The sequence below is a fragment of the Capra hircus genome, chromosome 1, assembly GCF_001704415.2.
Source record: "Capra hircus breed San Clemente chromosome 1, ASM170441v1, whole genome shotgun sequence".
Taxonomy (NCBI): Eukaryota; Metazoa; Chordata; class Mammalia; order Artiodactyla; family Bovidae; genus Capra; species Capra hircus.
In genome coordinates this window covers 146138973-146155498 of record NC_030808.1, presented here as the reverse complement: position 1 = coordinate 146155498, position 16526 = coordinate 146138973, and the positions used below count along the sequence as shown (strand labels likewise).

The window sequence follows — 16526 nt, the reverse complement described above, 5'->3', positions numbered from 1 at the left end:
CCCCTTTTCTTCTCTACAGGACTCTGTGAATCTCTTTGGGTATTCTGGGCTGTGGAGAACACTTAAGGAACAAATTACTGCCTAGATCTGTCTCTCTCCTTTTGACCCCCCTCTTCTTCTCCTGGTCACCTCTATCTCCTTCCCCCCTCTTCTCTTCTCTGTGTAATTCCGTGAACATCTCTGGGTGTTCCAGGCTGTGGAGAGCACATAGGGAAGTGATTACTGGCTAGATGGCTCTCTCCCCTTTTGATTCCCCCTCTTCTCCTCCTGGTCACCTCTATCTCCCTCCTCCTCCTTCTCGTCTCCTTGTAACTCTGTGAACCTCTCTGGGTGTCCCTCACTGTGGAGAATCTTTTCTCCACTAACCTAGATGTTTTATCATCGGTACTGTATGGATGGAGCAGTCTCGAGGCTACTGTAACAATAAGACTGAACACCAGAGTCAGGAGGCTTAAATCCAAAACCTGAGAACACCAGAAAACTCCTGATTCCAGGGAACATTCATCGATAAGAGCTCATCCAAAAGCCTCCATACCTACATTGAAACCAATCTCCACCTAAGAGCCAACAAGTTCCAGAGCAAGAAATACCATACAAATTCTCCAGCAATGCAGGAACATAGCCCTGAGCTTTTATATACAGGCTGCCCAAAGTCATACCAAACCCAGAGACACCTCAAAACTCACTGCTGGACACTTCATTGGGCTCCAGAGAGAAGAGATCCAGCTCCACTCACCAGAACACCAATGCAAGCTTCCCTAACCAGGAAACCTTGACAAACCACTTGTCCAAGCCCACTCACAGGGAGGAACCTCCTACAATAAAGAGGAACCACAAACTGCCAGAATACAGAAAGGCCACCCCAAACATAGCAATCTAAACAAGATGAACAGGCAGAGAAATACTCAGCAGGTAAAGGAACATGATAAATACCCACCAAACCAAAGAAAAGAGGAGGACATAGGGAGTCTACCTGAAAAAGAATTCAGAATAATAATAGTAAAAATGATATAAAATCTTGAAAACAAAATGGAGTTACAGATAAATAGCTTGGAGACAAGGACTGAGAAGATGCAAGAATTGTTTAACAAGAACCCAGAAGAAATTTAAAAAGTCAATCAATGATGAATAATGCAATAACTGAGATCAAAAGCACTCTGGAGGAAACCAACAGCAGAATAACGCAGGCAGAAGATTGGATAAGTGAGGTGGAAGATAGAATGGTGGAATTGAATGAAGCAGAGAGGAAAAAAGAATTAAAAGAAATGAGGATAACCTCAGAGACCTCTGGGACAATGTCAAACACCCCAACATTCGAATCATAGAAGTCCCAGAAGAGGAAGACAAAAAGAAAGGCCATGAGAAAATACTTGAGGAGATAATAGCTGAAAACTTCCATTTTAATGGGGAAGGAAATAGCCACCCAGGTCCAAGAAACCTAGAGAGCCTCAAACAGGATAAACCCAAGGTGAAACACCCCAAGACACATACTAATGAAATTTACAAAGAACAAATATTAAAAGCAGCAAGGGAAAAACAACAAATAACACACAAGGGGATTCCCATAAGGATAACAGCTGATCTTTCAATAGAAACTCTTCAGGCCAGAAGGGAATGGCAGGACATACTTAAAGTGATGAAAGAGAAAAACCTACAAACCAGATTACTGTACCCAGCAAGGATCTCATTCAGATATGAAGGAGAAATTAAAAGCTTTACAGACAAGCAGAAGCTGAGAGAATTCAGCACCACCAAACCAGCTCTTCAACAAATGCTAAAGGATCTTCTCTAGACAGGAAACACAGAAAAGGTTTATAAACTCAAAGCCAAAACAACAAAGTAAATGGCAACGGGATCATACTTAACGGTAATTACCTTAAATGTAAATGGGTTGAGTGCCCCAACCAAAAGACAACGACTGGCTGAATGGATACAAAACAAGATCCCTATACATGCTGTCTACAAGAGACCCACCTCAAAACAAGGGACACATACAGACTGAAAGTGAAGGGCTGGAAAAAGATATTTCACGCAAATAGAGACGAAAAGAAAGCAGGAGTAGAATACTCATATCAGATAAAATAGACTTTCAAAGAAAGGCTGTGAAAAGAAACAAAGAAGGACACTACATAATGATCAAAGGATCAATCCATGAAGTTCAGTTCAGTTCAGTCGCTCAGTCGTGTCCAACGCTTTCCGACCCCATGAACTGCAGCACGTCAGGCCTCCCTGTCCATCACCAACTCCCGGAGTTCACTCAAACTCACATCCATCAAGTCGGTGATGCTATCCAGCCATCTCATCCTCAGTCGTCCCCTTCTCCTCCTGCCCTCAATCCCTCCCAGCATCAGAGTCTTTTCCAATGAGTCAACTCTTCGCATGAGATGGCCAAAGTACTGGAGGAAGATATAACAATTATAAATTTACATGTACCCAACATAGGAGCACCGCAATATGCAAGGCAAATGCTAACAAGTATGAAAGGGGAAATTAACAGTAACACAATAATATTGGGAGACTTTAATACCCCACTCACACCTATGGATAGATCAACTAAACAGAAAATTAACAAGGAAACACAAACTTTAAATGATACAATGATACAATACAGTTAGACCTAATTGATATCTACAGGACATTTCACCCCAAAACAATGAATTTCACCTTTTTCTCAAGTGCACACGGAACCTTCTTCAGGATGGACCACACTCTGGGTCATAAATCTAGCCCTGGTAAATTCAAAAAAACTGAAATCATTCCAAGTGTCTTTTCTGATTACAATGCGGTAAGATTAGATGTCAACTACAGGAAAAAAACTATCAAAAATACCAACAAATGGAGGCTAAACAACACGCTTCTGAATAACCAACAATCACAGAAGAAATCAAAATATACATAGAAATGAATGAAAATGAAAACACAACAACCCAAAAACTATGGGACTCAGTAAATGCAGTGCTAAGGGGAAGGTTCACAGCAATACAAGTTTACCTCAAGAAACAAGAGAAAAGTCAAATAAATAACTTAACTCTAACATAAAGCAACTAGAAAAGGAAGAAATGAAGAACCCCAGGGTTAGTAGAAGGAAAGAAATCATAACAATTAGGGCAGAAATAAATGCAAAAGAAACAAAAGAGATCACAGCCAAAATCAACAAAGCTAAAAACTGCTTCTTTGGGAAGATAAATAAAATAGACAAACCATTAGTCAGACTTATCAAGAAAAAAAGGGAGAAGAATCAAATCAACAAAATTAGAAATGAAAATGGAGAAATGACAACAGACAACACAGAAATACAGAAGATCATAAGAGACTACTATCAGCAACTATATGCCAATGAAATGGACAACTTGGGAGGAACGGACAAATTCTTAGAAAAGTATAACTTTCCAAAACTGAACCAGGAAGAAACAGAAAATCTTAACAGATCCATTGCAAGCACAGAAATTGAAACTATAATCAGAAATCTTACAGCAAACAAAAGCCAGGACCAGATGGCTTCACAGCTGAATTTTACCAAAAATTTAAAGAAGAGCTAACACCTATCCTACTCAAACTCTTCCAGAAAACTGCAGAGGAAGGTAAACTTCCAAACTCACTCTATGAGGCCACCATCACCCTAATACCAAAACCAGACAAAGATGCCACACAAAAAAGAAAACTACAGGCCAATATCACTGATGAACATACATGCAAAAATCCTTAACAAAATTCTAGCAAACAGAATCCAACAACATATTAAAAAGATCATACATCATGACCAAGTGGGCTTTATCCCAGGGATGCAAGGATTCTTTAATATCTGCAAATCAATCAATGTGATACACCACATTCACAAATTGATAGATAAAAACCATATGATTATCTCAATAGATATAGAGAAAGCCTGTGACAAAATTCAACATCCATTTATGATAAAAACCCTCCAGAAAGCAGGTATAGAAGGGAACATACCTCAAGATAATAAAAGCCATATATGATAAACCCACAGCAAACATTATCCTCAATGGTGAAAAATTGAAAGCATTTCCCCTAAAGTCAGGAACAAGACAAGGGTGCCCACTCTCACCAATACTATTCAACATAGTTTTGGAAGTTTTAGCCACAGCAATCAGAAAAGAAAAAGGAGTCCCGACTGGAAAAGAAGTAAAACTCTCACTGTTTGCAAATGATATGATGCTCTACATAGAAAACCCGAAAGACTCCACCAGAAAATTATTAGAGCTAATCAATGAATATAGTAAAGTTGCAGGATATAAAATTAACACACAGAAATCCACATTCCTATACACTAACAATGAGAAAACAGAAAGAGAAATTAAGGAAACAATTCCATTCACCATTGCAATGAAAAGAATAAAATACTTAGGAATAAATCTACCTAAAGAAACAAAAGACCTATATATAGAAAACTAAGAGGACACAAATAGATGGAGAAATATACCATGTTCACGGATTGAAAGAATCAATATAGGAAAAATGAGTATACTACCCAAAGCAATCTATAGTTTCAATGTAATCCCTATCAAGCTACCAACGGTATTTTTCAGAGAATTAAAACAAATAATTTCACAATTAGTATGGAAATACAAAAAACCTTGAATAGCCAAAGCAACTTTGAGAAAGAAGAACGGAACTGGAGGAATCAACCTGCCTGACTTCAGGCTTTACTACAAAGCTACAGTCATCAAGACAGAAATATAGATCAATGAAACAAAATAGAAAGCCCAGAGATAAATCCATGTACCTATGGACACCTTATCTTCAACAAAGGAGGCAAGAATATATAATGGAGAAAAGACAATCTCTTTAACAAGTGGTGCTGAGAAAACTGGTCAACCACTTGTAAAAGAATGAAACTAGAATACTTTCTAACACCATACACAAAAATAAACTCAAAATGGATCTAAACATAAGACCAGAAACTATAAAACTCCTAGAGGAAAACATAGGCAAAACACTCTCTGACATAAATCACAGCAGGATCCTCCATGACTCACCTCCCAGAATAATGGAAATAAATGCAAAAATAAACAAATGGGACCTAATTAAACTTAAAAGCTTTTACATAACAAAAGAAACTATAAGCAAGGTGAAAAGACAGCCTTCAGAATGGGAGAAAATAATAGCAAACGAACCAACTGACAAAGAATTAATCTAAAAATATACAAGGAGCTCCTGCAGCTCAATTACAGAAAAATAAACAACCCAAGCAAAAAATGGGCCAAAGATCTAAACAGACATTTCTCCAAAGAAGACATACAGATGGCTAACACACACATGAAAAGATGCTCAACATCACTCATTATCAGAGAAATGCAAATCAAAACCACAGTGAGGTACTACCTCACACCAGTCAGAATGGCTCTATCAAAAAGTCTACAAACAATAAATGCTGGAGAGGGTTTGGAGAAAAGGGAACCCTCTAACACTGTTGGTGGGAATGCAAACTAGTACAGCCACTATGGAGAACAGTGTGGAGATTTCTTTAAAAACTGGAAATAGAACTGCCATACAACCCAGCAATCCCACTGCTGGGCAAACACACCGAGGAAACCAGAATTGAAAGAGACATGTGTACCCCTATGTTCACTGCAGCACTGTTTACAATAGCCAGGACATGGAAGCAACCTAGATGTCCATCGGCAGATGAATGGATAAAAAAGCTGTGGTACACATACACAATGGAATATTATTCAGCCATTAAAAGGAATGCATTTGAATCAGTGCTATTGAGGTGGATGAAACCAGAGCCTATTATACAGAGTGAAGTAAGTCAGAAAGAAAAACACCAATATAGTATACTAACGTATATATATGGAATTTAGAAAGATGGTAACAATGACCCTATATGCAAGACAGCAAAAGAGACACAGAGCATAGAACAGTCTTCTGGACTCTGTGGGAGAAGGCGAGGGTGGGATGATCTGTGAGAATAGTACTGGAACATGTATATTATCATATGTGAAACAGATCGCCAGTCCAGGTTTGATGCATGAGACAGGGTGCTCAGGGTCATTGCACTGGGATGACCCTAAGGGATGGGATGGGGAGAGAGGTGGGAGGGGCGTTCAGGATGAGGAACACATGTACACCCATGGCTGATTCATGTCGATGTATGGCAAAAACCAGTACAATATTGTAAAGTAATTAGCCTCCAATTTAAAGAAATTAATTAATTAAAATTTTTAAAATGTGTTGACTGTAATAGTTCCTATTTTGATTAATAAAGATGTGTTTGAGCCTAGTTAAAATGATTTAAAATTTACATCTGAAACCGCAACTATGTTTGCACCAATCTAATAAATGTCCATCCTTGTTCTGTGTGCTGATCCCCAGCACCACCACTGGGCCAGATGCGACCATGTCCCTCTCTCTGGTGCCCAGCCTGTTCCGAGAGCCTACTGGAGGCAGAGCTGCAGACATGGTCCTGGGCCCAGGACCAGGGTGCACCACGACAGGGCCTGAGTGGAGATAGAAGCTGCTCTCCAGGGTCGCCAGAAGAGTGGGCATGGGCAGGAGAGGAGTTGGAGCACCGCAGGGTAGCCATGGCAAGGGGCAGCCTCAAAGCACACACACGGCACCCCCTACTCACAAAGCCACTGGCCTCTGGCTGGCTCTGCTCTAAATTCCCTCCTGTGACAATGCTTGGCAGGGGGGTGCCCTGTGGGAAGACGGTGCCATCACCCTCCCCCACTGTTGCCCCACCGGTGACTCGTGCGCCATCCAGGCCCATGGTCTTCCTGGAGCCTTTAGGGTCCTGCTGCTGCTCACCTAACAGGCCCTCGGCAGGACCAAGACAATCCCATCACTGGTGCCTGCAGCTGAGGGCCTGAGGGCTGTAGGCCTCGCCAAGGGACAAGCACGTGACCGCCTGGTACACGAGCTTCCAGAGGGGAGCTCTGTCACTACTCCCCAGCCCTGAGAGGACCAAGGCGGGGTCATGGGGTAAACACACTGCCCTTGATACAAAGGGAGGCAAAAAACAGAAAACATGTTACAAACAAAAATCCCAGCCCACATGGACCATCTGAAGCCTGGTATTTGTGTGCTATGGAGCCCATCCAACCACAGTACAAGACCCTTCCCCACTATGACCCCACTGTGCCCTCACCTCCAGGCATCACCTGGCCGACGTCCTGAACTGTGAGGACCGACAGCTTCTCCTCGGCGTCCACTCTGATCACCCCGTGACTGAGGCCACTCATGGACAGCACAGCTCTTCTTGGAGGAGGGCCCCCCAGGTCAGGAGGCCTGGAAACAAAATTTATTAACTGATGAGGGGACAGCCCCCTGACAACAGGATGATGTGCAGCAAAGTGCCAGCTGGTGCCAGGCTGTGGGGATGCTGGCTGCGAGACCCCAGGGGCGGGCTGCATCTCCACAGGTCCACATGACACCCCACCCCATGTGCTCCACAGCAGGGACCAGGGGGCTGCGGAGACCATGCAGTGATGCTGCATGCCTTCCAAGGAAGGCACAAAGGTGACTGCTTCCACCAGGCAGGTGGTACCGGGACAGTGCCAAGAGCCCCAGACAGCAGGTGAGCAGTCGATGCTTCCTGGGAGCAAGCCCAAAGGGCCCAGAGACCAGAGGAGGTGGCCTGGAGCCACAGCAGAAGAACAGCAGGCTGCACCACCCATTCCAGCCAAAGGCCACCGAGCTGCAGCAGACTGCCCTAAAGAGGGGTCCCGACTTCCGCCTGTGAGAAGCCAGGGGCAGTAAAGCGGCCACTGCTGCAATGCCAAGTTTGGGCCTGATTCATTTCACAGCAGCAGGAGCTGGGAGGCTGAGAATCAAATGTCACATCTTCTCCAGTAAGAAAAACCACTCTGCTGAGCACAAGAGGTCACCACAGAACAAAGGCATGAAGAACCCCCTGCGGTCTGGGGAGGATAAAGGTGATGTTTTTAATGTTGATTCTTATCAACATGTTACGATTTCTTACAGCCATGGATAAATAAACGACATAATACAAGACTACAACTGAAACTCACTCTCTAACAACTGAGTTGAGAGTGGGAAATTAACAAAGTGCCCGCAAATGTGAGCGCACTGCCCTCTACCTGAGGATGGCACTCGGGGGCATGGATGGCAGCCTTAGGTGAGCAGAGATGACTGGGCAGGAAGGCGACCCCGTTGGGGCCTGGGGAGTCACGTGGGTGAGCACAGAGCAGGAGGCTGTGTCTCTCAGGCCTCCCAACCCCATCAGAACAGGGCGAGCCCTGGGCTGCAATAACCCAGAGATGGTGGTCCAGGGAGCCACCATGGAACTGTGTCGCAAATCAGGACAGCCGGGGAGGGACGTGTGGCCAACAGGGCGCGCAGATGTGGCGGTCGGGGCAGCCCCGCTATGACATGAACAAGCCTGGAGACGGGCTCCAGACCAGGCACTGCTCACAGTTTCTCTTGCTCAGGAACAAATCAACCAAATTTGCTCTCACAGGTAATTCAGCTGAACGAGGAAAAAGTAAGTGTCTACAAGACAGCCAGTGATCAGCTACCTGCGGATGGCCACGGTGAGCGCCTCTGGAGAGCTGGCACAGGGGCAGATAACCTCTGGCCTCAGCCCTTTGGCCTGGAAGACGTTGAGGAACGCATCACAGGAGGATATGGACCCTGCATGAGACAGAGTGGACACGAGAGCTGAGCAGAAGGCCGTCAGGAACCCAGTGTGGAAGATGCCTGGCGCCAGGCCCAGACACTGTACCCCTTCACCTCAATCAACCCATCAGTCTCATGGTGGAAGGGGGCTGTTTCCACAAAAAACAGGATGCATTTTTAAATTGCTAGCAAATAAGAAGCTGACTCTCACCCCTGGCGTTGAGTCTGAGGTCTGATAGCCTCGCCCACCTACTGGCAGCTGTGCCAAATGGGAGGTGACCCCGGCCACCCACAGAGCTGGAGTTGAACCTTCTGCAGCAAGCGGCCTGGCTCTGTGAGCACCCGCTCCTGGATGCGCCTCGCAGCTGCAGTCTGCCAGTGGCTTCAACATGCCTCTCCCTGCAGGGGCAGCCCAGCCCCTCAACCCTGCTTCTCTGCCCCCTTGCCCAGCCATGGTCTAGGGGTGGTGCTGCCTGCTCAGGGCATAAGTCAGCACAGCCTTGCCCCCACTGGGACGAGGGCTGCACCCTGACCTGCAGCATTCTGCCACAGGGAGGCTCAGGAAAGGAGGAAACCTGGCCATGGGTCCTTGTGTCCAGCAGAGGACAAACAAGACAGTCCGGATCACTCGGAGCATCAAGGAAGCGATGGGCACTCAGAGTGCTGGGATCTGAGGTCTGTGGGACAGCTGGCCTGGGGAGGGTCTCCTGGTGGCTCAGCAGCTGCGCTAAGAGTGTGGTGGAGACGCAGAGGAGCCAGCGGCCTGTGGTGCTTTGGAGGTAGGACGAGGGGCTCAGGGGTGGGTGGAGGGAGTAAGAGGCTTTGGAGTGCTAGAAGGTGGGATGCCCTCCCAACAGTCAGGTACCTAGGAGCCCAGGGTTGTCAGGGCCACACTATAGAGGGGTTCCAGGGTTGGGGGTGGGCAGTACTCACAGGGGTTTGCACCATCAGCCACGATCAGCAGGCGCAGGGAGCTGAGGCTGACGTCCCTCTGACCTCGCTGAGCCAAGAGAGACCAATGCATGTCACGGGACTTCACCAGTGCAGCTTGGGCTGCAGGGGAACAGGATGTGCCTGCGTCACGGGCAGGCAGGCCCACAGAGTAGGCCACGTGCTCCCCACAGCCCAGCTTCTGGACTTCCCCCACCTGGCCTGCCTGGAAGCCAGTTCAGTGCAGGGGTCATTCTGACTCTCTCCCTGCTCCCACCACACCTGCCTCTTGCTCCCCAGCTGCCCCTCCCCAGCTGCCCCTCTCTGGCTGTCTCTCCCCGACAGAGGGGACCCTGCTCCCTCTAGTGGGAGGGGCCACTGCCGAATGCTCCCCTAGGATTCTGTTTTCATCCGTCAGACAGTCATCAGAGACAGCCCCTCACAGGGCACAGCCCACGTCCGCACTTCATAACCGGCAACATCATTAGTGTGGACAACACGCACGGGGCACCCAGGACATAGCAGGCCCACCAAGCCCTGCTGGAGCAGAGCCCAGGGACTCCCGGATTATGCAGGGGTGGCCGTGCTCGGGAAGCACCGACTGACTCCGGATGGACAGCAGGGTGGCCGTGGCCCTGCGGGCAGCCCCACCGCTCCGGATCATGAAGTGCTTTGTTTGAATGATCAGCTTTGCTACTGGTGGCTTGAAGAGCTCTAACTTCAAATTCACTCCATCTCAAGAGCTAACAATCAGTAGCGTCTATATGACAGCATGAAGTCAGGAGTCTATGGCCATGCCGACCAGAGCCATCCTCCACGAGCCCCCTATTCCCAGCACTGGAGAGTCAGGCTGCGGGCAGGGGGTGCCTGCCCTGGCCCCCGCCTGCAGCTCTGTGTGCTGCCATATTATTTCTTAATCACCAAAGATTAACTCAAAGACCCCTCTAAGGAAGGACGCACAGACAGACGACGTTCCTCTGTTACCTTTATACACGCACACTTTCTGAATCCAGGAGAGTGGGTTCGCCTTCATCAGCGCATATGGGATGCTGACCACATGTAGCCTGTTCAAGATGCTCTGCAAAGAGACCGGCGGTTGTAGGGGAGGGGGCCCCCACCAGGAGAAGCACAGAGAGTGTCAGAGCTCTACTCACAGCATAAGGGCTGACTCCACCAGCCACAGTGGGGCTTGGTGTTGCCCATGGGCATAAAACATTAGCAACCTCCCCACAGTTAGGTAGTATAGACACAGCACTCACTGTTAACACTCCATGCCACAGGCCGGCATCCCTTTTGAAATCCAGCACATTTGTTAATGTTTCAGCTGAAAGTGGACAAAGACGGTTAAACAACCAAGCGACCCTCCTCACAAGTCACATGCATTTTCAGAAACACCCTGAGATGATTACATCATCAACAAATAGGAGTTCTAGAAAACATATACAGCACTTCCAAATACCATGTCCCAACCAGTCAATAACCTTGGTAAATGTGAAAGCAGATCACACAACTACGAGTTAGCACAGAGAACAAGCTGACTGCTCTTCTGGAAACACAGGGAGCAGCCACACTCCAGAGGCTGCAGGAGTGCGCGCCTCCTTCGCCTCTCGGAAGTGAAGCAGAGGGCAGTGGAGGGTCTCTCGTTCCCATGTCCCACCCCCGTCTCAGGTCACCCTTCAGCCCCAGGATCATAGCATGCCGTGTCCCTTCCCTCCCACAGGCCTTGCTGGGTAAGCTCTGGGAGGGGCCGGAGAGCCGCCCCAACCCTTACCTTCCGAGTAGCCACACGCCTGGGTCAGAGCCTGGCATTGCGCCAGCAGGGACACATGGGACACCGCCACTCCCACCGTACTTCCCTCCTTGCTGGTTTTATACTGAAAGATTCCAAAGCATGAGCTCATTAGGTGACATTTCTGGAGGCTGTCCTTCACTCACCACAGGTTCGACCAGAGCCCACAGTGTGCCCGGGCCCTCAAGGTGATGTCCTCAACTGACGTCAGGCTCACCCTGGGTGGGCGAGGGGAGCAGGTGGCCCCCAAGGAGGCAGAAGGGGAGGCTCTGGGTGCAGCACCATGCCTTTCTGGGGTGAAGGAAAAGCACGCATGGAGGTGCCCGAGCGTGGGGCCCGGGAGGGCACTACCTCGATGTAGGCGGTCTGGGGCCCCGCATCCTGCATTGCCGGGTGCCAGTCCTTGGGGGGCTTGGTCAGGTGCTTCCCATCGATCACCAGCCAGGTGAGGGGGGGCCAGCCTGTGAGGGCGCAAACAGGGACATGCAGAGGCAGGGTCAGAGGGCCCTGCTCCCTCCTGACACCTCTGTGTCCAACACACTGCCCGAGCCACTGAAAGGTGGGCAGGAGCCCCCGTCTCACTTGACCTTCATTCACTTATGTTTAATGACCAGTGGCTGCCAGGCTGGTCAGCATAGGTCTAGACCCTGAGCCAAGTGAGGAGCAAGATTCACCAAAGTCTAAAACAAGGCCAAACTTTTGCTGAAGGCCCCTTGTCTCTGTAGCGGCTGCTGACAGGAAAGGACGCCCAAGGGCCCAGTTTAGTAGAGAACCCTGCCACATGCTGCTCGCCCATGGGCCCACCTTTGAAGGTCACCACCTCTCCGGTCTGAGCCTTGGGCAGGCCTTTCTGACAAGCATCCGTGGTCAGGGCCAGGGAGACGCCACAGCTGCCCAGCAGAAACCCAACCTGCTGGCTGCCAGCATCCTGCAGAAACAGAGGGGCAGGGGATCACTCGCATGCAGGACAGCTTTTCTCAGCACGTGCAAAGCTAGACCAGGTCAGCCCGAGAGGTGTGTGTATATTTCCCTCAAAATGAAATAACTTAAGTTCTTAATTTCAAAAGATAAATTTCTGGGTAACTGACTAACTTCTCAAAGTTTTTCTTGCAAATGACACTAGCATTTTAATAAACTCCAAAAATAATAGCACTGAAATTTACAGTTGATTTGTATTTGAAATTTACAGATTAATCTGGGGAGGTCTGACCTTTAACAATCTTAATTATTTTTGCACAGAATACGTCCTTCAGTAGCATTTTATCATTTTCTTCTTATAAGTTTTAGAAACTCAAATCCTTCCCTAAGAACCCTGTATTCAAATATTTGCATATCATATATATCACCCTTTGGGATATACTGCATTTATTCACAAGTTTTACTTTGAGGATTCTCGAATTAGAATATTTCTTGCTGATAATGCTCATGTTAATAACTACCTGAACACTGGGATACAATAGAAAACTATGATTTTCTAAAATACATGTTCAGTCTACTCCTAGAATAATATACTTTTCAGTAATCACATTACTGGTATTTATATCTAAAGTGTAAATGAAGATCATGGCATCTGGTCCCATCACTTCATGGGAAATAGATGGGGAAACAGTGGAAACAGTGTCAGACTTTATTTTTGGGGGCTCCAAAATCACTGCAGATGGTGACTGCAGCCATGAAATTAAAAGACGCTTACTCCTTGGAAGAAAAGTTATGACCAACCTAGATAGCATGTTGAAAAGCAGAGACATTACTTTACCAACAAACATCCATCTAGTCAAGGCTATGGTTTTTCCAGTAGTCATGTATGGATGTCAGAGTTGGACTGTGAAGAAAGCTGAGTGCCGAAGAATTGATGCTTTTGAACTGTGGTGTTGGAGAAGACTCTTAGAGCCCCAGAGAGATGTTGTGGGGAGGGAGGTGGGAGGGGGGTTCATGTTTGGGAACACATGTAAGAATTAAAGATTTTAAAATTAAAAAAAAATAAAAAATAAAACATTTTAAATCTTAAAAAAAAAAAAAAAAGATTTTAAAATTAAAAAAAAAAAAAAAGTCCCTTGGACTGCAAGGAGATCCAACTAGTCCATCCTGAAGGAGATCAGCCCTGGGATTTCTTTGGAAGGAATGATGCTAAAGCTGAAACTCCAGTACTTTGGCCACCTCATGCAAAGAGTTGATTCATTGGAAAAGACTCTGATGCTGGGAGTGATTGGGTGCAGGAGGAGAATGGGATGATGGAGGATGAGATGGCTGGATGGCATCACTGACTCGATGGACATGAGTCTGAATGAACTCCAGGAAATGGTGATGGACAGGGAGGCCTGGCGTGCTGCGATTCACGGGGTCGCAAAGAGTCAGACACGACTGAGCAACTGAACTGAACTGAAATGAACTGAACTGAACTGAATAGCTATCTAGGACATCAGCCCCTCCCCCACTGGAAGCCACTTGTGAGCAATGAGATCTGCTCACGGTTTCGGAGGTGATCAGCACACAGGAAGGTCTCAAGTCATGTGTTTGTCACTGAGAAATGAGCTGTAACACATCTCTGTAATGACTGACTCATCTAGAAGTGAAAATTATTATCAAGAAGCACACCATTTTGAGAAAAGGTTTAACAGAATCTCATCAGATCCCAAATTCTATTCGTTAGAAGAAAAGACGTTCGTTTCTGTTGAGATATCAGACCAACAGGTGTTCTTGCGCCTTTCTCCCAGGGAGACACATGAAAGGGCATCTGGGCGAGGCTGCCCGGGTCTCCGCGGCCCGCCCGCACGTCCTCCCCCAATAAGAGGCGCCTGGAGCGAGGACACGAAGACACCTGCACTGGATGCGGGACTTCAGGACCAAGCCTCGGGGACCAGGAACCCGAGCTGGCACCATGCGCTACCTTTCTCGTGAGCGGCACTTCGATGGGGACAGGAACCAGCTCGGCCAGGAGACACCCGTAGAACGCAACCATGAACATCACCGGGTCACTATTCGGGAACACCAGCGCCACCTACAAGAGCACAAAGGAAAACCCTGCAGTCCACTTGGGAAGAAGTCAGTCATCTGCATACCTACTGATGAGACAGATTTTAGCTCTGAAAATGTTACTTTGTGTGTTAATACTTGGTTCTTAAGTTTCAACAACCATGTAACTTCTACTACATACTTTTCAGGTTAAAGTCTTTACTCCACATGTAACAAAACATGTCAATTTAAATTCCTGGGCCTAATAAAAAAGCAAGTCTGGCAAAGCAAGTCTGGCTGGGTCTGCCAGTGGGTCTAGATCCACCTCCATCCACTCTGACCACTCAGGGACAGGTGTAACGGACCACCACCCACCATCAAGTAGCCCAGGAAAAAAACACCCGGACACGAAAAGAGAACCCGGAATCAAAGTATATCCAAATAACTTCCAAAACGGAAAATCTGGACACTGAAGTTTAACTGGACAGATCTTCACTCAAGACTGAAATGCTAAAAGGGGAGAGTGGGGGGCACAGAATACCTCAACAAGACCCCACCCCCCGCCTGCCCTCTTCCTCTGAGTCTCCACAGGGCCCACTCCCTGCCCTCATCTGGCCACAATGCTGCCACAGCTTAAATTACACATCCTCAGGGCCTCCCTGGTGGTCCAGTGGATAAAACTTCACACTCCCAGTGCAGGGGACCGAGGTGTGATCCCTGGTCAGGGAACTAGATCCCATAGGCCACAGCATGACCCCAAAAATTACATATTCCATTACATTTATCTTACATTTTTATAAAAAAATTTTTTTTGAACACAGAGATTTAAAATGACAAAAAGCACTAATGAAAAACAGCACCCTGCACCCTTCCCCACCCCCCAAGGCAACCACTTCTAACACATCTTAAACCCTCCCCTTAGCCAACTCTCTCGTCTTTTCAGCCACTATGCTCATCTTGCTGCATCTCACGTGTGAAGGCATTGGACAGGCGCTTTACTTCCTTTTATAGCAGACGAACCCTGAGCCCTCTGCCCTCTTCCCCTCTCTCTTTCATCATCCCAGTTTCCATGTCTTACATTATCTGGTTAAATCAAAAGCTATTTAGGAATATCTGTAAGGCCATAATATTGTAGTGTGCTTGAAACCTAAATGGTAAGCCAGAATAGTATATGAGGAGACTGTTAACACAGAGCTTTGGATAACTAATAATACTTTAATAAGACAAAACTTGAGCTACATCTATATTCATTCTGTACTTGAGGTCTGGAAATCAAGTTTCTAACAAGTTTCTTGAAAATGGCAAAGATCTCCTTTGAAGGTTGATGTTAATAAGTGTCTGTCCCACTAAAAGGACTGTGAGCCTTGAGACTGGATGTTTGGTAGAGCATACATGTGAATGTTCATTGGAAGGACTGATGCTGATTCTGAAGCTCCAATACTTTGGCCACCTGATGCAAAGAACTGACTCACTGGAAAAGACCCTGAAGCTGAGAAAGACTGAAGGCAGGAGGAGAAGAGGACAACAGAGGATGAGATGGTTGGATGGCATCACTGATTTGACAGACATGAGTTTGAGCAAGCTCTGGGAGTTGCTGATGGACAGGGAAGCCTGGCATGCTGCAGTTCATAGGGCTGCAAAGAGTTGGACATGACTGAGCGACTGATTTGAACACATTTTTAGAGAATCTCTTATAAAGAGTTGTGTCTATTCAATTTTATAAAATACACTATCACAAGAGGATGAACTTGCCACCCACCTCTGATCACTAACTCTCTAACTGCGATCTCGTCAGCCTTTTCATAACTAACCCAACTACGTGGATCCACCTACAAGTCAATAAAGTATCTGTAAGTATGTCCGCTGGACTGGAAGAAACACAAGCTGGAATCAAGATTGCCAGGAGAAATATCAATAACCTCAGATATGCAGATGACACCACACGTATGGCAGAAAGTGAAGAGGAGCTAAAAAGCTTCTTAATGAAAGTGAAAGAGGAGAGTGAAAAAGTTGGCTTAAAGCTCAACATTCAGAAAACTAAGATCATGGCACCTGTTCCCATCACTTCATGGGAAGTAGATGGGGAAACAGTGGAAACAGTGTCAGACTTTATTTTTTGGGGCTCCAAAATCACTGCAGATGATGACTGCAGCATAAAAGACACTTACTCCTTGGAAGAAAAGTTATGACCAACCCAGATAGTGTATTCAAAAGCAGAGACATTACTTTGCCAACTAGCGCCTGTCTAGTC

The 16526-nt window shown here is 46.8% G+C and overlaps 1 protein-coding gene across 3 annotated transcripts in view; it reads right to left on the bottom strand.

Moving 5' to 3' along the window:
* Window positions 1-16526, bottom strand: part of DIP2A (disco interacting protein 2 homolog A) — a 109749-nt gene that overhangs the window by 39845 nt on the left and 53378 nt on the right. For all 3 annotated transcript variants that reach the window (XM_018052503.1, XM_018052508.1, XM_018052511.1), the window contains 9 exons: window positions 14211-14321; window positions 12128-12251; window positions 11675-11784; window positions 11306-11408; window positions 10794-10858; window positions 10519-10612; window positions 9538-9657; window positions 8505-8619; window positions 7115-7254 (listed from right to left, as the gene is read on the bottom strand). In XM_018052503.1, the coding sequence (XP_017907992.1) occupies window positions 7115-7254; window positions 8505-8619; window positions 9538-9657; window positions 10519-10612; window positions 10794-10858; window positions 11306-11408; window positions 11675-11784; window positions 12128-12251; window positions 14211-14321 (982 nt within the window). The remainder of the gene's footprint in view (window positions 1-7114; window positions 7255-8504; window positions 8620-9537; window positions 9658-10518; window positions 10613-10793; window positions 10859-11305; window positions 11409-11674; window positions 11785-12127; window positions 12252-14210; window positions 14322-16526) is intronic.